General features: G+C 38.5%; 1 protein-coding gene across 1 annotated transcript in view; it reads left to right on the top strand.

Moving 5' to 3' along the window:
- The first annotated feature begins 693 nt into the window (after positions 1 to 693).
- Positions 694 to 22,941, top strand: part of LOC150091122 (protein Mo25-like) — a 170,681-nt gene continuing 148,433 nt past the window's right edge. Inside the window, exons 1-2 of the mRNA XM_090382046.1 lie at positions 694 to 750; positions 16,753 to 16,889. Of these exons, the coding sequence (XP_090238172.1) occupies positions 16,788 to 16,889 (102 nt within the window). The 5' untranslated portion in view covers positions 694 to 750; positions 16,753 to 16,787. The remainder of the gene's footprint in view (positions 751 to 16,752; positions 16,890 to 22,941) is intronic.

Below are 22,941 nucleotides of genomic sequence, written 5' to 3'. Positions count from 1 at the left end.
TTTTAGGATTATTAAAATGGTGTATAATGAAAAAATTGTCAAACAATTTTTGTTAGCTTTAGCATTAGTTGAGGCATATGATTCAAGAAAGCAAGCTTATACAGCGTTAGCAAAAAAAAAATAAAAAATAAATAAAATAATAATAATAATAAAAAAAAAATAAAATTAAAAAACCTTTATACCATTTTTTGTAATGTGTCTCTAAATACTCATACCATTTTATACAATGTGTCTGTAAATTGCCTGCGTTCTCTGGTCGATTTTACAGTTTTGCTGGACCTAAAAACCCCTGTTTGACCGATTAACTCAGTCAAGGAGCGAAAAAAGTCTATTTAAGTTCATCATATCATCGACGAGATCTATTCGAATCTGCACCTTTTCCACCTGGTGCAGGAGGATGGTGACAATACAGCTGTGCTACACGCGTAGGCTATAATTTTATGGCGATATATATATTCTTCAGCGGACCGTTTATTAGGTGTATTTTGAAAACGAGCTCGGGCCAGATTGCGCACGTTTGCGAGCCGAAATTGTTCCTGCTTTATATCATTGATTAGTATTAATTTCGAATAGTTTACTGATTTCTTATTGTGTCTGAAATGAAGAGGGCGCATTGTTGTTGCTTACAACACAGTGTATGTTACTAATCTGTGGTTTACAAATGCGGAATGATGGCTGTTGTCTATTGAAATGGGTTACACTGTCATGATCGATGTGTATATATCTTGCGAAAATAGACTTTGTGAAATAGTAAGTTTATCTCATAGGTCATCTTATAAATAGTGTTACGTGATTTTTAAAAATTATTATTTTTGAACTTCTTTGAAAGTGGTTCTATTTATTGAGAATAATGGTTCATTACTATCCCGGTATTTCGAAGAAATTTGGGCTAAAACGTTGTTCCTTGCTTTCATTGAGAATTAATTTATTAGTATAATCATCACGAGCAGTGAAAAATCTATTATTTTTGATCTATTATTTTTAATGGAAGGGGAAGCGGACTGCCGTCGAATACAGGAAACGAGTTTCCAAGTATGAATGTTGTAAGCAGGGCCCGATTAGGTCCAATTGGCCTAAGGAAAGTTAGGGATCCGATTAGGTCCAATTGGCCTAAGGAAAGTTAGGGATCCGATTAGGTCCAATCGGCCTTAGGACGATTGGATCTAATCGGGCCCCATGCATGGCAGAAAAACTAAAATTAAATGAACAAAGAATAGATGAAAAACATACAAAGAAAAAAGATAAGGAATTTTTTTTAAGTTTGGTTAAAGAATTGATTTTAAAGCGTATTCAAATTGAGCAGGGCTCCTGTGAAACCTGAAACAATGACTTTTTTGTTACATTTGTTTAGAAAATATTGTAAATACACTCTCACGAATCACAAGAAAGCTGAAGAGCTCTTTAGTTTTCAGCATCAGAGAGTATTGCCATTCTAGAAATTTGGTGATGCAGGAGGTGCAAAGGCAGAAAGCAGCATAGCATTTTTCATAGCTGTGCATTTAAGGGTAGTTGATCATTTGAGTGACATTTGTGAATTTCGTTTTTCAGACAGCAGGTTAAGTAGGGACTTCAGACCGAAGAACAAAATGTACTTCAATAATATGCAATGCTATAGCCCCACACATTTTGTGGATAATTTAAAACCTGATTTAAGAAATAGAAACTTCAGTTTAATTATTGATGAAAGAGTTATAAAAATTTTGGCAATTGTAATATGGTACTATTCTAAATTCAAGAATCGATTTGTGGTAACTTTTCTTGACATAATTGAACTCAATGAATGCATTGCAGAATTCTTATCAAATGTGTTTTTATGTCATTCACTCCAACTAGCGGAGCTCCATGCTGTCGACGAGTATCTGCTACAAAACAGATTTTCTTATTGTTCTCACACCTCTTCAACAGGCTAAATATCAGAAGCTTTATAGTTTACCGAATGATGGAGTTCCTCATTTGATCACTGATAAAGCATAAAGTGCAGTTATTTTGTAAAGTTTGTTATTCTACAACAAGTAAGTTGAAAACAAAGCATATAAGAATTTTTACTAATCCGTCTGTCGCCTTATAATTTCTTTTGAGAATGGAAATAAAGATTAAAAGTACACCAAGCAGCTACCCTAAAAGGAAGAGGAAAAGAGAGTCCACAGAATCACTAGAAAAAGAATCTTTCTATCGCAAATAAAATCTGCTAAGTATTTTGCTGTTATTCTTCAGTGTACACCTGATATTAGCATTAGCATTAGTAGAGGCATTTGATGCAAGAAAGCAAGCTTATGCAGCATCAGCCAAAAAAAAAAAAGAAAGTAACATAAATAAAAATAACCACTTCCACTTCACCCCCCTGTTCGTTCGAAATACCTGTCCAGCTGAGCCTTAAACTTATTTAGGCTATCAACTTCCACGACAAGGGATGGAAGTCTGTACCACCTACCAACCACCCGCTGGCTAAAGGCAAATTTCCGCACATCTATCCTACATCTGTCTTTCCTCAATTTGAATTTATGCCCTCTCAGGTGATTATTCTGAGCAAGAGGAAGAATCCCATCAGCATTGAGCTTGCTCAAAGCATTCAAGCCTTTGTACACCTCTATCAGATCACCTCGCTGATGCCTAGTTTCCAGACACTGTAATTCGCAAAACTTAAGCCTTTCTTCGTAAGAGCACCCCTTTGTCCCATTCACCAATCTAGTTGCCCTTCTCTGTACTCGTTCCAGCAGCTCTACATCCTTCTTGAAATGAGGCCTCCAGGCGTGTATACAGTACTCTAGGTGTGGCCTGACCATTGCTTTATACAAGGGAATAATCACCTCCTTATCCCTGCTAGAAATATTCCTATATATCATTGACAATACACCATGAGCTACTCTTGCAGCCCGTCTGCACTGCTCAGAGAACTTCATATCTGCCTGCACAACCACCCCCAGGTCCCTTTCATTCTCTACCACTGTCAGTGTAGTACCACAGAGTTGATACGTTGCTCTGGGGTTGCTGTTTCCCATATGTAGTACTTTACATTTGTCAATGTTAAACTTCATTTGCCACCTCGAAGCCCATCTGCTCAACCTTTCCAAATCCTGTTGCAGTAGCATAGTGTCAGTAGTGTCCTTGACAACCTTGCCAGCCTTCGTATCATCTGCAAACTTGGACATTAAGCCTGATATACCATCATCAGTATCATTTATAAATACAGAAAACAATAAAGGACCCAATACTGAACCCTGAGGGACTCCACTAATAACATTAGTCCACGATGAGCAGTGTCCATTGATTACCACTCTCTGTCTTCTCCCCCTCAACCACCCCTTTATCCATAGCAGCAATTTGCCTCCAATGCCACACTGCTCCAATTTGTGCAGCAGTCTTCCATGTGCAACAGTATCAAAAGCCTTTCTAAGATCCAAGTATATAATATCAAAGTTATTCTCTGCATCCAGTTCTTTTGTGACTGCATCATAGTATCCAACCAAATTGGTCAGGCAAGACTTACCCTTAACAAAACCATGCTGTGTCCTAGCTATAACTGAAGTCTTGTCTAGATGATCCTGCAGTGCTTCTTTAACCAGTGCCTCCATTAATTTTCCTGGAACAGAAGTTAAACTCACAAGTCTATAATTACTTGTGTCAGCCTTTGATCCCCCTTTGTGAATTGGGGTCACATTTGCACATCTCCAGTCCGTGGGTACCTCCCCTGAGTCCAAGGAAGCTCTCATAATTATGGCTAAGGGTTTGCTTACTTCCTTTGCTGCCTCCTTTAATATAACTGGATAGATCCCATCCACTCCAGGTGCCTTTCTTGTGTTTATCTTCAACAATTTCTCCTCCACTTTGCACTTAGTTATTACAAGATTCTCTAGCTTACTGCTAGAGTTGAATACACCTCTGGCATTCCTCTCGCTGAATAACTCCTCATGTGTGAATGTCGATGCAAAATATTCATTTAGTTTGTTAGCTACCTGAGCAGGGTCATCAACAGTTGACCCATCGATCTCAAGTGGACCAATCTGATTCATCCCCTTCCTTCTAGAGTTTACATAAGTAAAGAACCCTTTGCTGTTTTTCTTCGCATCCCTTGCCAAGGATCTCTCGTAATCTGCCTTCGCCTGCCTAACCTCCTTCGTAACTTGGTTACAGATCAACTTGTATCTATCATAGGCGTCTGTGTCATGTGTTAATTTGTAAGTATTCCATGCATTTGTCTTCTCTGCCATATGCCTCATTAGTTCATCTGACATCCATTTAGGCCTAAACCTTGAACAATATTTCTTAGTTGGTATGTAAAGCCTAGTAGCTTCCAAGATAAGTTCTTTGAATGCTTCCCATTTTGAATTTGCTGTTGGCAATATCATCAGTTGATCTCACTGTATAGAATTTAAATACTGTCTCAGTCCATTGTAGTCGCCTTTACAAAAGCAATACCCCTTCCCTTTACCCCTAATGGTAGTTACCTCTTTGAGTAACTCCCACTTCAGCACACTGTGATCACTGCCACCTAGTCGTTCATTTATCTGCAGATTCTTAATGGATGAAGAATCACTACTGATAATCAAATCAAGAGTATTACTCCCTCTAGTTGCCTCCTGAACATGCTGATGTAGAAAACAATCATCCAATAAATCCACAAAAGCCCTGCTAGTGTGTGAGTGACCAGCCCCCAAATTCCAGTCAATATCTGGGAAATTAAAATCTCCCATTATAAGACTCTCTGATTTACTGGCCCACGCTATTTCTCCGAACAGTTTCTTATTATACTCATCAGAGTCATTAGGCCTATAGCACACTCCTACTCTCAATTTTGATCTCCCAATGCTTATGTCACACCAAACTGACTTGACACTGCACTGTCCAGCGATGTCGACTGGCTTCACTTCCTTGGATTTTATGTGTTTTTTTAACTAATAGCATAACCCCTCCTCCCTTCCTATCCTGTCTATCCTTTCTGTAGACATTGTACTCCCCAAATTCCAGTTCTGCATTCCTTATATCTGTGTGACACCACGTCTCTGAAATCCCCACAATATCTGCCTTTGATGTTTCGAGCAATACCTCAAATTCATCAAATTTATTTACTAAACTTGCATTACACGCAAGTATACATGCACCTGTTCTTTTTCTTAGCTACCCTAACACAACCCATGTGTTTACTTGTACCCCAATGATTCCCAGCAGTCTCTGAAATATCCTGCATCTTATTTTACAGGCTGCGGCTCATTCCAATAGAAGCAGTGCAAGAATCACTTTCACCTCTGCCAGTGGCTACTGTTAATCTATTAGTCCTTGTATCCCCCCAATCTAGCAGTTTTCCGACCCGCCTAACACTGGCTCGATAGCATCAGCAAACATTCTTGCACCCTTTCTATTTAAGTGTATCCCATCCCTGTAGAAGCAGTCTCTCCTGTTAACAAGTACAGACCAGGCTGAAAAAAATTTCACCCCTTGAGCCCTGCACAATCATTCCAGGTTGATCGACAGTGCTTTCATCGTATAGTCCCTCCTATTGTATCTTGGCAGAATTGCAGACACTTTCAATTTCAACCCTAATTCACGGCTTTTTTTCATTAGTGACCTGTACTTGTTAAGTAATTCCGCCGGTCTCCTACTCTTAATATCATTAGTGCCAACGTGTACAACTGGATCACCTTTTGTGCCCTTAAAAGATGATATCCGCTCTACAACATCATCAACTTTTGCCCCTGGCAGACATACCCTGGTCCTGTTCCACCTATCCTTTTTACAAAGCATGTTTCTCGTTTCCCTGACAATAGAGTCACCAACAACTACTAGTTCCTTTGGGACCAGCCATTAAGAACAAATCGAGGGTTTAGTGTCAGACATTGTTAAGAACAAAATCATTTTGTAGTAAATTTTTTTGTAATTAATCAAGAAAGTCATTTGACTTTTTCTTGGTTTAATGGAAATGTGCTTTTAGCCCAAGCTAACTATTAAACTACAAGAGAAATACATTTCTATGACATGATATGCATTGTTATTTGTATAAAGTTAAACTAAAGTTGTCTCAAAACAAAAATGAAATTTTGTAGTTAAGGTTGTCTGACGCTGAACCCTCAATGTCCTTGAGAGTTAGAGCGCATTATAGCCTTAGATGCTAATGCGCCATAAAACAAACAAACAAACAATCCTTGAGAGTTAGATACGTCTCCGACTGAACGTTGCCCAATATGCCATTCGGTGTGTATGAACAGTTTTATAAAATTGATCATATGCAGAGAGCAGTACCAGAGAAAATTTGTACAATGTGCTGAAACAGGAAATCGAAATATTAGGATTAGACATAACTAATATCAGAGGTCAAGGTTATGACAATGGAGTTAATATGAGAGGAAAAGTTCCAGGTGTTCGGGCACGACTTTTACAGGAAAATTCAAGGGCATTTTTTTACATTATGTGCTTGTCACAATTACAATCTAATTCTGGGGATGGCCAGCCTGATGCAATGACCTTTTTAGGGACACTTCAACATCAGTATGTGCTCTTTTCAGCATCAACAAAGACGGTCAGTTTTCCAAAAATATATGAAGGATCTTTATGAAAGCCCCTCTGTGAAAGGAGTGTTGAATACAAAGTGTGAAGGCTTTAAGGTATCAAGTTGGTGATTTCTATGATGTGCTTTTGGAAATAGCAGAAACATCAGAAGGTGCCTAAGCAAGAAGTGAAGCTGAATCACTAGCTAACCAGATCAAGGAATACAAGTTTCTTGTTTAATTAGTATTTTGGCATGATTTGTTTTTTCAAGTAAATTTTGTTAGTAAAGAACTGAAAAGTGATTCTACAGATCTTGCTACATCTTTCTTCATTTAAAAACCTATGCTGGATGTCAAATTATAGAGACTGGCTTTAAACAAGTCTTAGTTGGTGCCACAGAACTTGCGATGGAATTGGAAGTATCTCCAGAATTTTGCACAAGAAGATTACAAAAAAGAAAACACTTCAATCACAAGCCTGCTGATGAACCTATAACAAATCCTAAGGAAGCTTACAAGGTAAACTGCTTTAATGAAATTGTAGACAAGGCTTGTCTACGATTTGATTAAAGGGCAATTTAAGAAAACACTGCAGATTTAGAAATCACACTTTCAGATGCCAAAATCATGGAAGGGCAATGAATTAGTCAAGTCTGTGAAGGTAGCAGATTTGATGGCCATATGCTAGTGGAGGAAATGGAAGCACTCAAATCAGTTCTTCTAGAATTGGGCTTTGAAAATCCTTTAAATATTTTAAAAATTCTCACAACTAATGAAAGAGCCACTGGATTTACAAATTTATTGATATCACTAAGAATATTTTTAACGATTCCAGTGACTAGTGTTAGGATTTACCGATTAAAGTTAATTAAAACCTATTTGAGGTCAACAATGCTTCAGGAGAGACTGAATAGCCTTGCAGTTTTATCCATTGAAAGAGAAGCAAGGAATTTAAATTTTAATAAAGTCTTGAAAGATTTTGCTGATAAAAAAAAATATATATCTTTCTGATTAGTTTTGTTTATATTATCATAATGTCTGGTCAATTGTTAACAAATTGTAATAATATAAAAATAATAAAGAATTATTAATAGCTTGTGTTTTTCATTATTTAAGAATATTCAGGTGTTAATATTGAATTTTAAGGGGCCCTGCCAGCATGCCCCAATCGGGGCCCCCACATTTGCTTAGATTGGCACTGGTTATAAGTTTATGTAATTGCCAACTTAGCTTCTCAAATAGTGCGTGTTTCAGTAGCATAATAATTAAGATAACAAGTGTTTAAATAAACTGATCTCCAGGGGATCCTCCACTGAGGCAAAAAAACAAAAAAGTCCTGCATCTATATTTATCCTTATGACACTCGGGATCAGTATCTCAATAACATATATCTATTAGGGATTACCCTGACATCTAACCTCCCTTGGCATAAGCTCATACCAAATATTGCTTCCTGTGCATCAAACAGATTGGGGTTTTCTTTTTGCTTTTGGTGTTACTTTTCTTTGCATCCTTTGTCCACTTGGAAGATTGCTGTACAAATTAGAGAGATATGGCATTAAGGGTAAGTTACTACAATGGATAAAAGGATGGTTGAGTGGGAGAAGACATAGGGTGGTAATCAATGGGCACTGCTCTTCGTGGACTGATGTTATTAGTGGAGTGCCACAGGGTTCGGTGTTGGGCCTACTGTTGTTTTGTATATTTATCAATGATATTGATGAAGGTATGTCAGGCTTAGTGTCGAAGTTGGCAGGGTTGTTAATGACAGTAATGACAGTGTCTTACTGCAACAGGATCTAGAAAATTTGGGCAGATGGGCTGAGAAGTGTCAACTGAAGTTTAACATTGACAAATGCAAAGTACTGCATATGGGTAGAAGTAACCCCAGAGGAACGTATTAACTGTATGATACTACACATAGGGCGGTAGAAAATGAAAAAGACCTGGGAATAATTGTACAGTGAGATATGAAGTTTTCTGAGCAATGCAGACGGGCTGCAAGAGCAGGTCATGGGGTTTTGTCAATGATATACAGGGAAAAGGAAGTGATTGTCCCTCTGTATAAGGCAATGGTCAGACCATGCCTTGAGTACTGCGTACAGGTCTGGAGGCCTCATTTTAGGAAGGATGTAGATTTGCTTGAGTGTGTACAGAGAAGGGCAGCAAGATTAGTGAGGGGAATGAAAAGATCCTCTTTAAGTTCTGCAAATTGCAGCGGCTGGAAACTAGGCACCTGCGAGGTGTTCTGATTAAGGTGTATAAGGCCTTGATTGGGTTGAGCACGCTGAATTCTGATGGGATTCTTCCACTTGTTCAGATTATGAACCTAAGGGGCACTAAATTCAAATTAAGGAAAGACAGTTGTAGAATAGAAGTGAGGAAATTTACCTTTAGCCAGCGGGTGGTAATTGCTGGAACAAACTTCCATCTGTCATTGTGGAAGTTGATAGGTTAAATAAATTTAAGGAGGAACTGGACAAACATTTAGTGGGAATGGTTGTGTGAATTTTTTTGGCTGATGCTACATAAGCTCATACGCTTCCTTTCTTGCATCACATGCCATTACTTTTTACAAATCTCAAGCCTACTGTAGCATGAATTATTGTCATATCTGGGGGAGTCTAGACTATGTATAAATATAGTGCAAATGCATCAGGAATACATAGCTGTATCTGAATAAATCAGATTATTAATAAAACGGCATCGTTTTAAGTTATATCTCATATTGTGAATACCTTCACAACGAGTTGCCATGATATTGCACTACTTCGAATAAGTAACGCTTCACCTAAGGAGAAGACTAATGTTACTTATTCTCAGATGGATACCACCACCCAGACGGCACCGTTTCAGGGCTATTTGGCCCTTCTTCGGTGGGTGGGTAGGTACCCGAGTGATGCAATGATGGCAAAGCAGTTATGAAGTATAACTCCACAATATGAGAGATGCCTGATGGTGTATCATGTATTTAGACTCAAGCGTTTAGGGCATAAGCCTCAAGCTATGAGGGAGTCTAGACTATGTATAAATATAGTGCAAATGCATCAGGAATACATAGCTGTATCTGAATAAATCAGATTATTAATAAAACGGCATCGTTTTAAGTTATATCTCATATTGTGAATACCTTCACAACGAGTTGCCATGATATTGCACTACTTCGAATAGGTAACGCTTCACCTAAGGAGAAGACTAATGTTACTTATTCTCAGATGGATACCACCACCCAGATGGCACCGTTTCAGGGCTATTTGGCCCTTCTTCGGTGGGTGGGTAGGTACCCGAGTGATGCAATGATGGCAAAACAGTTATGAAGTATAACTCCACAATATGAGAGATGCCTGATGGTGTATCATGTATTTAGAAGAAGGGCCAAATAGCCCTGAAACGGTGCCGTCTGGGTGGTGGTATCCATCTGAGAATAAGTAACATTAGTCTTCTCCTTAGGTGAAGCGTTACTTATTCGAAGTAGTGCAATATCATGGCAAGTCGTTGTGAAGGTATTCACAATATGAGATATAACTTAAAACGATGCCGTTTTATTAATAATCTGATTTATTCAGATACGGCTATGTATTCCTGATGCATTTGCACTATATTTATACATATCTGGGGGTTAATTATTTTAGCATTAGCATTAGTAGAGGCATTTGATGCAAGAAAGCAAGCTTATGCAGCATCAGCCAAAAAAAAAAAAAAAAAAAACCACTTCCACTTCACCCCTCTGTCTGTTCGAAATACCTGTCCAGCTGAGCCTTAAACTTATTTAGGCTATCAACTTCCACGACAAGGGATGGAAGTCTGTTCCACCAACCAACCACCCGCTGGCTAAAGGCAAATTTCCGCACGTCTATCCTACATCTGTCTTTCCTCAATTTGAATTTATGCCCTCTCAGGTGATTATTCTGAGCGAGAGGAAGAATCCCATCAAAAATATGCAGCAGCCAGCCAGCATACGTTCACTATTGAACTCTAAATTCACGGAACCAACTTTTACTGTTCCTCATTTATATCTTCTACTTCTGTTTTCTGCTGAAATACTGAAATATTTTCTCTAAGTGTCGAGCATCATATTTATGGACAATGTTAATGTTGAGTATTAGATAATTTTTCTTTTTTTTTTAAACTGTGCACTGTCTCTGTAGTGAGACAGAAAACTACAGTCTTAAACTTTTATTCCAATGTATGTAAGTGAAAATTGGCATTTTAGAAATAAAGTATGATCCTGAGAGCTCAAAATCTGCTTAGCAGACAACTTACAGTAAGAAATCAACAACATAAAACTCGTACAACCAGAACTTGGACATCACTATTAACAAAACCATTAGAACTTTTGTTAACTACCAAGTCCTCTGTCCCCTCCATTCCCGAACACAATATTCGCTAACAGATCTGAATTTGTTTTTCCCTTTTATCCAGGTATAGGGGGAACCACTGACAGAATTCCTGAAAAACACAATATTAACATTACATATGAAGGTAGTGAAAACCTTAAACAAATCCTTAACTCTTAACCCACACCTAACTAAAGATGTAGTGTACAAACTGGATTGTGATTATGGTTTACATATGGCAAATGCTCAAAATCTAAAAGAAAAAAAGAAAAGAAACGTTGAACACTTTCACACTAAATGAGGAAATCTAACCTAGAGTGAGTTAGATTCCTGACCTTCTGATATGGAATGGAATTCCATATCAGAATGTTAGACCATTCAAACCTCTGCCTTAAATGTTGCTCACCAACAAAAAAAGAAGAGGCTGCCTGGAAGTTTTCCAACATACAGAGAGATGCCAGAAAATCTGTTAACAGAAAGTTAATAGGTAGTTAGAGTTTATCACCTTGCCCCTGGATAACTCCTCAGTTCAGTGTCAACCAAAACCGATAACATAGACCAAAATAATTTCCATCAGAATAAGATGTGAGATAACTCCTAAGGTAGCCTCCAAATTTTCAGTTTAGCTGTTTCCAGAACTTAGTGAAAGCTAAGTTGGCAGTTCAGCCAGATACAGCAGCAGTGCACACATGCATACACAGCAACAATACATACAGCAGCAGTGCACACATGCATACACAGCAACAATACATACAGCAGCAGTTCACAAGAGCTTCCCCATCCTCTACCAGTGAAGGGAATCTTTAATTCTTATCACAATGACATAAACTGACAACATGACCTTTTTTCAGCTCTCTTGGCTTCGTTGCATCATGATGTAATATTCATTCCAGACTGTAAGCATCTGAAGATCTTATCTGTTCCATTTCCATAGTGTTTTGGATTTCTTGTACACATTTAATTAAATTAATCAATCTTAATTAAATTTTCGATTAAACTTCAGTAAGAGACTCTTACCCATTGATCTTTGAGACAGAAAATTATGGCCAGCTGTAGCTCCTCCCACTGCTTCATGCTGACTGTTAATAACAAAACTTATATCAATGGATACCAAACAGCTATACAGAGAAATAGAGTGGACTAGTAAATCAGAATGTCTTATAATAGGGGATTTTAATTCCAGATGTGAACTGAAATTTATGGCTTGGTCACTCACATACTAGCAAGGTTTTTATAGATTTCTTGGATGACTGTTTTCTACAGCAGCATGTTAGATAATATGCTGCTGTATCCAATTTAGCCTTTCTTTGTTTGGATTTGCTGGCTCTCCTAGCCTAAGGTAAAATTGAATACAATCAGGCTCTAGGTTTCTCTTTTTTTTTTATTTTTTTTATGAGAACCCCAAACATGAGAGGTATTAGAACCTATAGTACTTAGTACCGTGTTTGGGTTGGAGGTTGAGAAGACGAAAGAAGATATTTGTTGATATTGGACTTGAACTTCTGTAGATTGTAATTTTCAGGAAATACGTATAAAGGAAGGTTGTTCCAGAAAATGGCAGTTGAATGAATAAATGAGGAAGATGAAAAGTTGGTTCTGTGGGTTTGAAGTTGGACAGTAAATGGATGTTGGCTGGTGGCGGCACGTGTTCGGACTGTTTTGAAAGAGAGAGCGGGAATTATAGAAGCCAATTCTGAAGAACAGTGCCCATGGAAGTATCTGTAGAAGAGGCATGTAGCAGAAACAGTGCGTCTATGAGAAAGCGAGTGGAGAGACTGTTAGAGATGAATCATTAATTAACCTAACTGCCCTCTTCTGAATGGAATCAAGAAGCCTGAGAGAGGTTTTGGGGGCACCACCCCAGATGTGGGAACAATATTCCCTGGCAGGGCGGATTTGCGATTTATACAGAGTGAGCAGCTGTTTGGAAGAAAAGTAACGCCAAGAGCGAAAGAGAAAACCAAGTTTTTTAGATGCAGAGGAAGCAATATTTGTAATGTGCTTGTGCCAAGAGAGATTAGAAGTCAGGGTAATCCCCAAAAGAGATATATCATTTTGCCTAGAAATCGGAGTGTCACTAAAGATAAGCATAGGAGCAGAAGAATCCTTTTTGCAAGATATAAGACAAGATTGAGTTTTAGAAGGGTTGAAATGAACTAAGTTATCTTTGCCCCACTGGAGAATTACCTGAAGATCGGCATTTAAGGAATTGGCAGCAGATTTTCGAGAACTTGAAGCTGATTGAGCTGGACAAGGTTTCTCAAAATGGAAAGGTGAATGCAATGTGCTATCATCGGCAAAACTATGGATAGGATTACCAGTCAATGGAAGAAGATCATTGATATTCAAGAGGAAAAGAGTGGGGGAAAGAACTGAACCTTGGGGGACACCGGCATTAGTGGAGAAGTTAGAAGACAGAGAACCATCTACCATCACCCTCAGTGAGCGATCAGAGAGAAAACTGGATAACCAATTACTAAAACCAGTTGGGAAACCATAAGATGGAAGCTTGTTTAGAAGACCTTTATGCCAAACACGATCAAAAGCCTTTGAGATGTCAAGAGCAACTACTTGTGTTTCACCGAACCTTTCCATTGAATTAGTCCATAAATGGATAACATAAGCCAGAATATCACCAGTGGATCGACACTGACGGAATCCATACTGGTGATCGTTGATCAGACGGAAGGTTTCTAGGTAGTTTAAGAGTTGGCGGTTAATTGATTTCTCCATTACTTTAGAAAGAGTAGAAGTAATTGCAATGTGATGATAATTGGATGGGAGGGATTTGTCACCCTTTTTAGGAACTGGCTGGATATGAGCAAATTTCCAAGCAGAAGGAAAAACACTTTTGGAATAAGAAAGTGAAAAAAGGCGGCAAAGAACAGGAGTAAGTTCAGGAGCACAGGTTTTGAGAACAAGTGGAGAAATACCATCAGGACCTGGAGCTTTCTTAGCATCAAGATTCATCAAAATCCTTCTGATATCCTTTTGACGGAAGACCACAGGAGGCATTAAATGGAGCGTGTTAGGAATGGTGGGAGGTGTTTTACCAAGATCATTAATACATGAGCTCGAAGAAAAATGGGATGCTAGCAGGTCAGCTTTATCCTTGGCTGAAGTGACAACAGAACCATCTGGTTTGGACAGAGGTGGGAGCAGAGATGGGCAAAAGTTGCGGCCAATAGCTTTGGCAAGAGACCAGAATGCTCGGCTACCATTAGGGCAAGAAGCATGTTTTCTACTCTTAGCCTTTTCAAACTCTAGCTTGGACTGATTAATAACTGCTTTACAATTGTTGCGAGCTTTGGTGTAGGCAGAAAATGAAACTGAAGAATTAGAAACAAGCCAATTACGATATGCAACATTCTTCTCTTGGACAGCCTTAGCACATTTATTGGAAAACCAAGGTTTAGATAAAGGACGAGATTTTAAAGTGGAGTGTGGGATAAAGGATTCCATTCCTGCAAGAATAATTTCACTGACACGATCTGAGCAACAGTTGACATCAGAAGTTTTGAAACAGTAATCAGACCAAGGGAAAGAAGAAAAGAAGTTTCGCAGGTCATCCCATTTTGCATTCTTGTAATGCTAAACAATACGAGGTTGGGAATAGCCATGAGATAAAGGTTCCATTGGAGAAGAGACAATCACCAAGTTGTGATCTGAAGTGCCTAAAGGACCTCTCACTTTGACTGTGTACTTAGAAGGGTTGTTTGTGAGAAAAAGATCAAGCGTATTGGCTGTATGATTAGGATTGTCTGGTATTCTTGTAGGTAAATGAACAATCTGTGCAAGATTAGTAATTGCAAAAGCCTCGGCATCTTGACCTGCTGGGTCGGTGTGACTAGAAAACGGAAGCCAGCTGGAGTTGTGAATGTTAAAATCACCAAGGAAAATTACCTCACTGTTAGGAAAGTTGGACTGGAGAAAGTCAAGTTACAAAGAGAGGAAGTCAAAGAGCTCCAAGTGATTAGTGGAGTTGGGAGAACGGTAGAGACAACAGATGAATTTTACACAATGAGGTAGAGAGATTTTAAGCCAGAGAAGGCCGACCGGGCTAGCCGAGTGGATAAACTGCCTACCCGGCAACCCAAAGGTCGCGGGTTCGATTCCCGCCTCGGGCTTGGATCAAAGTACTGCAAAAACCTTGGGAGGTGCAATATGGCCACAGAAGCCGATGCGCCAACAACTACCAAATCAAAAAAAAAAAAAATCAAGCCAGAGAAGATCAAAGAGAGGAGATTCCAAATTGCCAAGTCTCTGATAGGGAATATCAGAACGGACATATGCACAAGTACCACCTTTGAGGCGAAAGGAATCATACAGCAAATAATTTTGACATCTGAGATGAGCAGTAGTTGAATCAACTGATAACTGAGATTCAGTCAGAAAAAGTACATGGGGTTTGGAAGACTGCAAGTGGAAATGGACATTGTTGAGATTGGAATTGAGAACACGTATATTTGTGAAATGAATTAGGAAGTCCTTGGGAGGTTTAGATCTTTTCGCAGATAAGCTTGCTCTATTAGTTTGACAATTCATGGTGTATTCAATAGTAAGAAAAAGTGGGTGGGACATGCTGTATGAAGTAATGAATTTTTTGGATATGGCGTACATGTGGTAAGAATATACCCAGATCCTTGACATAATGTGGCCTCGACAATGCTCCTCGCATACACACTACTCGGACTCCCTCCAGTCACTATCTGGCAGAGTAGAGGTAGCAAGATTATACACTAGCTGATCCGGAAGCCTCCTAGAGAGTTACCAATAGGTTTGGTCCGGTGTACTATCTAGCGGCCGGCCTGCGAACACCATTTTAGAGCTGTACCCTCGAAATGTAAGGAATATTGGATCTCGCCACGACATTCATCATAACCTCAAAAATCATCAATCATACTGCATGATGGAAGAGATAGGGAAGGGTTGGCCGGAACTTAGCTCTAGAGACTAAACATGGGTTCCACCACTTCAAGCCTCCAATAAGCAAAGTGGTGGTATTTCACCGGTTGATGAGAATCATCTACTAACTAGTACTGCCTGGTAACATAGAGGGGCGGCGTTCCTCCATGTGGTGTGGGCCCCACACCTCGACCCCTGCTTACGTTGGTTCACACCTGGGTGGTCACCCACCATGTACTTGTGCATGAAGGTTATACCCAGGATTACTAACAGTCCCACCATCGTGAAGGTGCAAGCAGAGGATTTGGCTGTCATAGACCGTCCGGACTTCGCCGAAATTGGGTCCATTTGACTTGAGTGTCACCCGAGTATCAGTTCCATCAGCGTTTTAGACTCCCAGGTAGCAAGAACAGCTTGTCTGGCATATCTGAGAGAATGTCTGTGACAACCTCAAGGACCTCCTACCTCTGTCCACGTATGTCTTATAGTCTTTCCATGCTTCATTCTTTCATAATTAATTTGGATTTTTTTTTTTTTTTTTTTAAATGGACCTCTTAAAACCTTATTTTTAAGCTGTTATAATGAAATGTTGCTAAATTAACTGTTGTTAATCTAGGCATACCAATATTGTGATTTTTACCTAAAAAATAAAAATATTCAAAAAATATATATATAAAATAATGTAAAACAATTTTAGTAATGTGTACTTGCCTCCTTTTGTCATAGCATACAGAAATTTATTGATATGAGTGGACTTTTCTAATTCCACAGCTTTATATGAAGCTGTGGAATTAGAAAATGTTATGTAAATACTTGTTATGTAAATACTGTGGTATCAAGTTGTTTAGTGTAGTTGTTGAGGTAGTCTTCTCACTTTCAAATTATTGTATACAGCCTGCATACATTAGAATACAGGATTTTACATTTCTTGTTTCGTATATTAGCTATACATTATTTATTTTAAAAAAAAATATATTTTTTAGTTTTACTGGAATAGTTTAATTAACAACTTTTTTGTTTTCTCTTTGCAGCCATTGGCAACAAGTTTTACTATTAATTAAATAACATGCCTCTTTTTGGCAAGTCTCAGAAGAGCCCAGGTGAATTGGTGAAGTCTTTGAGGGATGCTTTAGTGGTACTAGAGCGGGGAGACAAGAAAGCTGAGAAGGTACCACATTCTCTACACATCACAGATGGTGGTGGGTGGGCTTCATTGCCTGTCTTTAGCTGGCATGCATCTGTTAAATTTTTGCATGTTTTACACCTCTTTCCTCTCTATTCTTCCCTAATATAATTGTATAGTGATTGGCATGTTGCAATTAGGGCTATAATTGTGCATATGTCCTGGTATATAAAATGTCTTGTGTATCACATTTTCATCAGCATTAGGGTTTATTTATGGTTTAAATCACATGATTGTCCCAAAATTGTCTAGCTTTTTTCCCTTTCTTTAGGAATTACATTTACAAGAGATTAAAAATGAAAATAATTAAATACTAAATGTGAAGTAGTTAAAATTTTATCTGCCTGTCTCTAATGATGAAGTTTATTCAGTGCCAATAATTCATTGCATAATTCATCAATTTTTTTTTTTTTTTTTTTTTCGCAGTGAAATAGAACTGGAATTTTCTTTTGGTTTTAGGTTATTTAGGTTACATTAACAATGAAAAGTTATTGAAATTAGAGTTTTCACTATGAAAAAGTTTATACTTTTTGTTGGTTCTAGTGTTTTATACTGGAAAAATTCAGTGATCAAAGTTGGAATATATATTGTTGTTGGTATGCAGTATAAGTGTACTATGAACTAGAATTTTTACTATCAAATAATGAAATTTGTGCTCTTCAATTTTTCACTTTTAGAAATGCTTTTCTTAAAGTAGGCTGGAATGGTTTAGCACTTCTGCTGCTGGCTTTACTGACTAACTTTTTAACCCATGATTCAGTCAATACTGATTGGTAAGGGCAGAGACATTTTCGGGCTTTTCTTTTCATTATGGTCGAACTAGTCAGCTGCCTGCAATGGTTGCTTGACAAAAATAACTGGTGTTTCTTCTGTCAAATTAGACAAAAAAAGTTGTTGAATTCGGGTAGTTTTCCCTCCAAGTGGATTAAATTCCATTCTGCATATTTGCTTAATGATGCAGTGAACTTCTTGATGTAATATTAAGCTTATTCTTGAATTTGTGAGAAGTAGATGAATCTAATAGGTTTATCAGTTTTACAGTAATTTGTGCTTCCACAGCTTGTAGAACAATTCTATTATCCAGTCTTCCTCCCTCCTGTGTGTGTGTGTGTGTGTGTGTGTGTGTGTGTGTGTGTGTGTGTGTGTGTGTGCGTGTGCGCGCGTGTGTGCGTGCGAAGCTTGTCTCAACCTTGAATTGAAGATCCTCTTTTGGTTAACCTTTTCTGGTACAGATGTAAAATTATGCTTTATTTTATATACTTTCAGGTTGCATAATTTGATAGCATTCTTTATAGTCGGGGTGGCCAACCTTCATAAATGGCGGGCCAAATAAAATGTCTGAGGTACATGCAGGCCAAATTTTTTTTAGCTTTTCAGGATTTTTAGGCTTATTAAAATGATGTATAATGAAAAAGTCATCATAAACAGTTTTCTTATTTATTGTAATATTTATACATACTCATACATCTAATTAATTTTATTAATAAGAAAAGCAAAATAGAAATCCAAGAAAATTGAAAAAAATACACTTATAGAACAAAATACAAACACAATTCCAGTAACAAAAATTGCAATATGTCATTTATTATGTATATTTTGAAAAGCTCATGTGCCGGAGGTTTCCCACCCCTGATTTATAGGATGTTGCCAACAGGTTCCAACTAAATAGACGTTTTAATAGATAGTAGCATGGAAATCACTTTGAAAATCAAAGGAGAGGATTGCACCTCTCAACATTGTTGTCCTGTTTTCTTTTAAAAAAAAGCTAAAATTCTCTAGGATTGACATCTCGAAAGTGAATTATGTGATAAACAGATATAGATGATATTACTTAGAGATATTGTGGGACCGATATATTGTAATATCCTACAAGGATTGATCCAAATATGTCCATGTAAGACATTTGGAATTTAACTTTTGCTAAAATGGAGTACCCATCAATCTGTGTGTGTGTGTGTGTGTGTGCGGGCGGGCGGGCGGGCGCGCGCGCGCACCGTACGCACGTGCATTCAAATATGAGTAATTGAAGTTATAATTTATTCATTCGATTATGGCATATCATAATCAAATGAATTGCCCATTGAATCATCTTTTTATGCATCCTTGGATGTGTTAGATTCTCCATTTGATTGAGCTACTATATCAGCTACTATACATTGTCCACATCTTTGTCACCCCTTAGATTAAGATAAGGGAAACTTGGTAAAATATAACAATATTTTTTTGTGACAGCTTAATAACAAGTAAACATATTGGGAACTAACTCTTTTCAGTAGCATTTGTAATGAGCTCCAATTCCTGTAAATGCTTTAATTTATAGATGAATATAATATTATCAGTTGTATGGGAAACCTGGCTAAATTCCAATGAACAGCTCAACATTATTGGAAACACATCTTACCACATAATTCCCAATGATTGTATAGAAAGGTGAAGTGGTGGTGTATTGATTATATACGTGTGTATGGTTCCCACACGTGTTTGGCATGCACCTTTATTGCTACCTTTACACATGTAAACAGCCATATTCATGTTTGTCCTGCAATCTTCCTCCGAGCTGTCTGAAAAACTCAACAAATGAATTCCACTCACAGCACATGAACAACCTTAGGTCTGATGTGCCTACTTTGCTTACTGGTGACACCAGTATGCCCATCTAAAGACATAAAGGATCACGTGATCTTACTCTATTTATGAAAAATTTGTAGATTTAATTTTTATAATTGCAATCTATGGGGAGGGAGAAACCAAGCCTTAGACCGGGCTTTCCACTAAAACCGGTTTTATTCTTCCGGATCCCATTTTGATTTCAATTGTAAACCTTTGGATATACAGTCAGGATGAAGCTGTCCAGAATGAATGAAGTACTAATAAAAACTGCCTTTTCAGTTAATTTTTTCAAAGGGGATGTTTTAATGGGTTCTGGCTATAATGAATTGCAATTTTTTACATCATCCTGATTGAGAATGCTGTTTCACAGGTAACTGTGGTTATAATTGCTGTTATTCAGTAATGTGTGGAAAAGGGCTAGTCTTGAATCCACTGAAGACAGGAGGAATTTGAACTCGTTTTATACGATGTGAAAATTGATTAGTGTTGGGTAAGAGTTGTATGGTATTTCCTGCTCTTTCTCCCCCCAATTTCCTTGAAAACTTGGATTTTTTATGCAGCAGAAACAGGCACACCAACCAACTGATGATGTTACCAACAGCAAATTCAAAATGGGAAGCATTCAAAGAACTTATCTTGGAAGCTACTAGGCTTTACATACCAACTAAGAAATATTGTTCAAGGTTTAGGCCAAAATGGATGTAAGAGGAACTAATGAGGCATATGGCAGAGAACAAAAATGCATGGGATACTTACAAATTAACACGGCCGACCGGGCTAGCCGAGTGGGTAAAGTACCTGCCCGGCAACCCAAAGGTCGCGGGTTCGATTCCCGCCTCGGGCTTGGATCAAAGTACTGCAAAAACCTTGGGAGGTGCAATATGGCCACAGAAGCCGATGCGCCAACAACTACCAAATCAAAAAAAAAAAAAAAAAAAAAAAAAAAACAAATTAACACATGACACAGAAGCCTATGATAGATACAAGTTGATATGCAACCAAGTTACAAAGGAGGTTAGGCAGGCGAAGGCAGATTACGAGAAATCCTTGGCAAGGGATGCAAAGAAAAACAGCAAAGAGTTCTTTACTTATGTAAACTCTAGAAGGAAGGGGATGAATCAGATTGGTCCACTTGATATTGATGGGTCAACTGTTGATGATCCTGCTCAGGTAGCTAACAAACTAAATGAATATTTTCCATCGACATTCACACATGAGGAGTTATTCAGCAAGGGGAATGCCAGAGGTGTATTCAGCTCTAGCAGTAAGCTACAGAATCTTGAAATAACTGGGAGTAAAGTGGAGGAGAAACTGTTGAAGATAAACACAAGAAAGGCACTTGGGGTGGATGGGATCTATCCAGTTATATTAAAGGAGGCAGCAAAGGAAGTAAGCAAACCCTTAGCCATAATTATGAGAGCTTCCTTGGACTCAGGGGAGGTACCCATAGACTGGAAATGTGCAAATGTGACCCAAATTCACAAAGGAGGATCAAAGGCTGACACAAGTAATTATAGACCTGTGAGCTTAACTTCTGTTCCAGGAAAATTAATGGAGGCACTGGTTAAAGAAGCACTGCAGGATCATTTAGACAAGACTTCAGTTATAGCTCAGACACAGCATGGTTTTGTTAAGGGGAAGTCTTGCCTGACCAACTTGATTGGATACTATGATGCAGTCACAAAAGAACTGGATGCAGGGAATAACTTTGATATTATATACTTGGATCTTAGAAAGGCTTTTGATACTGTTGCACATGGAAGACTGCTACACAAATTGGAGCAGTGTGACATTGGAGGCAAATTGCTGCTATGGATAAAGGGGTGGTTGGGGGGGAGAAGACAGAGAGTGGTAATCAATGGACACTGCTCATCGTGGACTAATGTTATTAGTAGAGTCCCTCAGGGCTCAGTGTTGGGTCCATTATTGTTTTCTGTATTTATAAATGATATTGATGATGGTATATCAAGCTTAATGTCCAAGTTTGCAGACGATACAAAGGTTGGCAGGGTTGTCAAGGACACTACTGACACTTTGCTGCTGCAACAGGATCTGGAAAGGTTGAGCAGATGGGCTGAGAGGTGGCAAATGAAGTTTAACATTGACAAATGTAAAGTACTACACATGGGAAACAGCAACCCCAGAGCAACGTATCAACTCTATGGTACTACACCTACAGTGGTAGAGAATGAAAGGGATCTGGGGGTGGTTGTGCAGGCAGATATGAAGTTCTCTGAGCAGTGCAGACGGGCTGCAAGAGTAGCTCATGGAGTATTATCAATGATATACAGGAATTTTTCCAGCAGGGAAAAGGAGGTGATTATTCCATTGTATAAGGCGATGGTCAGGCCACACCTAGAGTACTGTATACCGGTCTGGAGGCCTCATTCCAAGAAGGATGTAGAGCTGCTGGAACGAGTACAGAGAAGGGCAGCAAGATTAGTGAATGGAACAAAGGGGTGCTCTTACGAAAAAAGACTCAAGTTTTGCAAATTACAGTGTCTGGAGACTAGGCACCAGCGAGGTGATCTGATAGAGGTGTATAAAGCCTTGAATGGTTTAAGCATGCTCAATGCTGATGGGATTCTTCCTCTAGCTCAGAAAAATCACCTGAGAGGGCATAAATTCAAATTGAGGAAAGGCAGATGTAGGATAGACGTGCGGAAATTTGCCTTTAGCCAGCGGGTGGTTGGTTGGTGGAACAGACTTCCATCCCTTGTGGTGGAGGTTGATAGCCTAAATAAGTTTAAGGCTCAGCTGGACAGGTATTTTGAACGAACAGAGGGGTGAAGTGGAAGTGGGCTTTTGTTTTTTTTTTTTTTGGCTGATGCTGCATAAGCTTGCTTTCTTGCATCAAATGCCTCTACTAATGCTAATGCTAATGTGTGAATGTTGATGCAAAATATTCATTTAGTTTGTTAGCTACCTGAGCAGGATCATCAACACTTGACCCATCAATATCAAGTGGACCAATCTGATTCATCCCCTTCCTTCTAGAGTTTACATAAGTAAAGAACTCTTTGCTGTTTTTCTTTGCATCCCTTGCCAAGGATTTCTCGTAATCTGCCTTCGCCTGCCTAACCTCCTTTGTAACTTGGTTGCATATCAACTTGTATCAATCATAGGCTTCTGTGTCATGTGTTAATTTGTAAGTATCCCATGCATTTTTCTTCTCTGCCATATGCCTCATTAGTTCATCTGACATCCATTTTGGCCTAAACCTTGAACAATATTTCTTAGTTGGTATGTAAAGCCTAGTAGCTTCCAAGATAAGTTCTTTGAATGCTTCCCATTTTGAATTTGCTGTTGGTAACATCATCAGTTGGTCTGACTGTATAGAATTTAAATACTGTCTCAGTCCATCGTAGTCGCCTTTACGGAAGCAATAACCCTTCCCTTTACCCCTAATGGTAGTTACCTCTTTCAG

The sequence above is a fragment of the Mastigoproctus giganteus genome, chromosome 1 (genome assembly GCF_048544385.1).
Source record: "Mastigoproctus giganteus isolate SK-2022 chromosome 1, ASM4854438v1, whole genome shotgun sequence".
Classification (NCBI taxonomy): domain Eukaryota; kingdom Metazoa; phylum Arthropoda; class Arachnida; order Uropygi; family Thelyphonidae; genus Mastigoproctus; species Mastigoproctus giganteus.
This window is presented reverse-complemented; position numbering and strand designations above follow the sequence as displayed.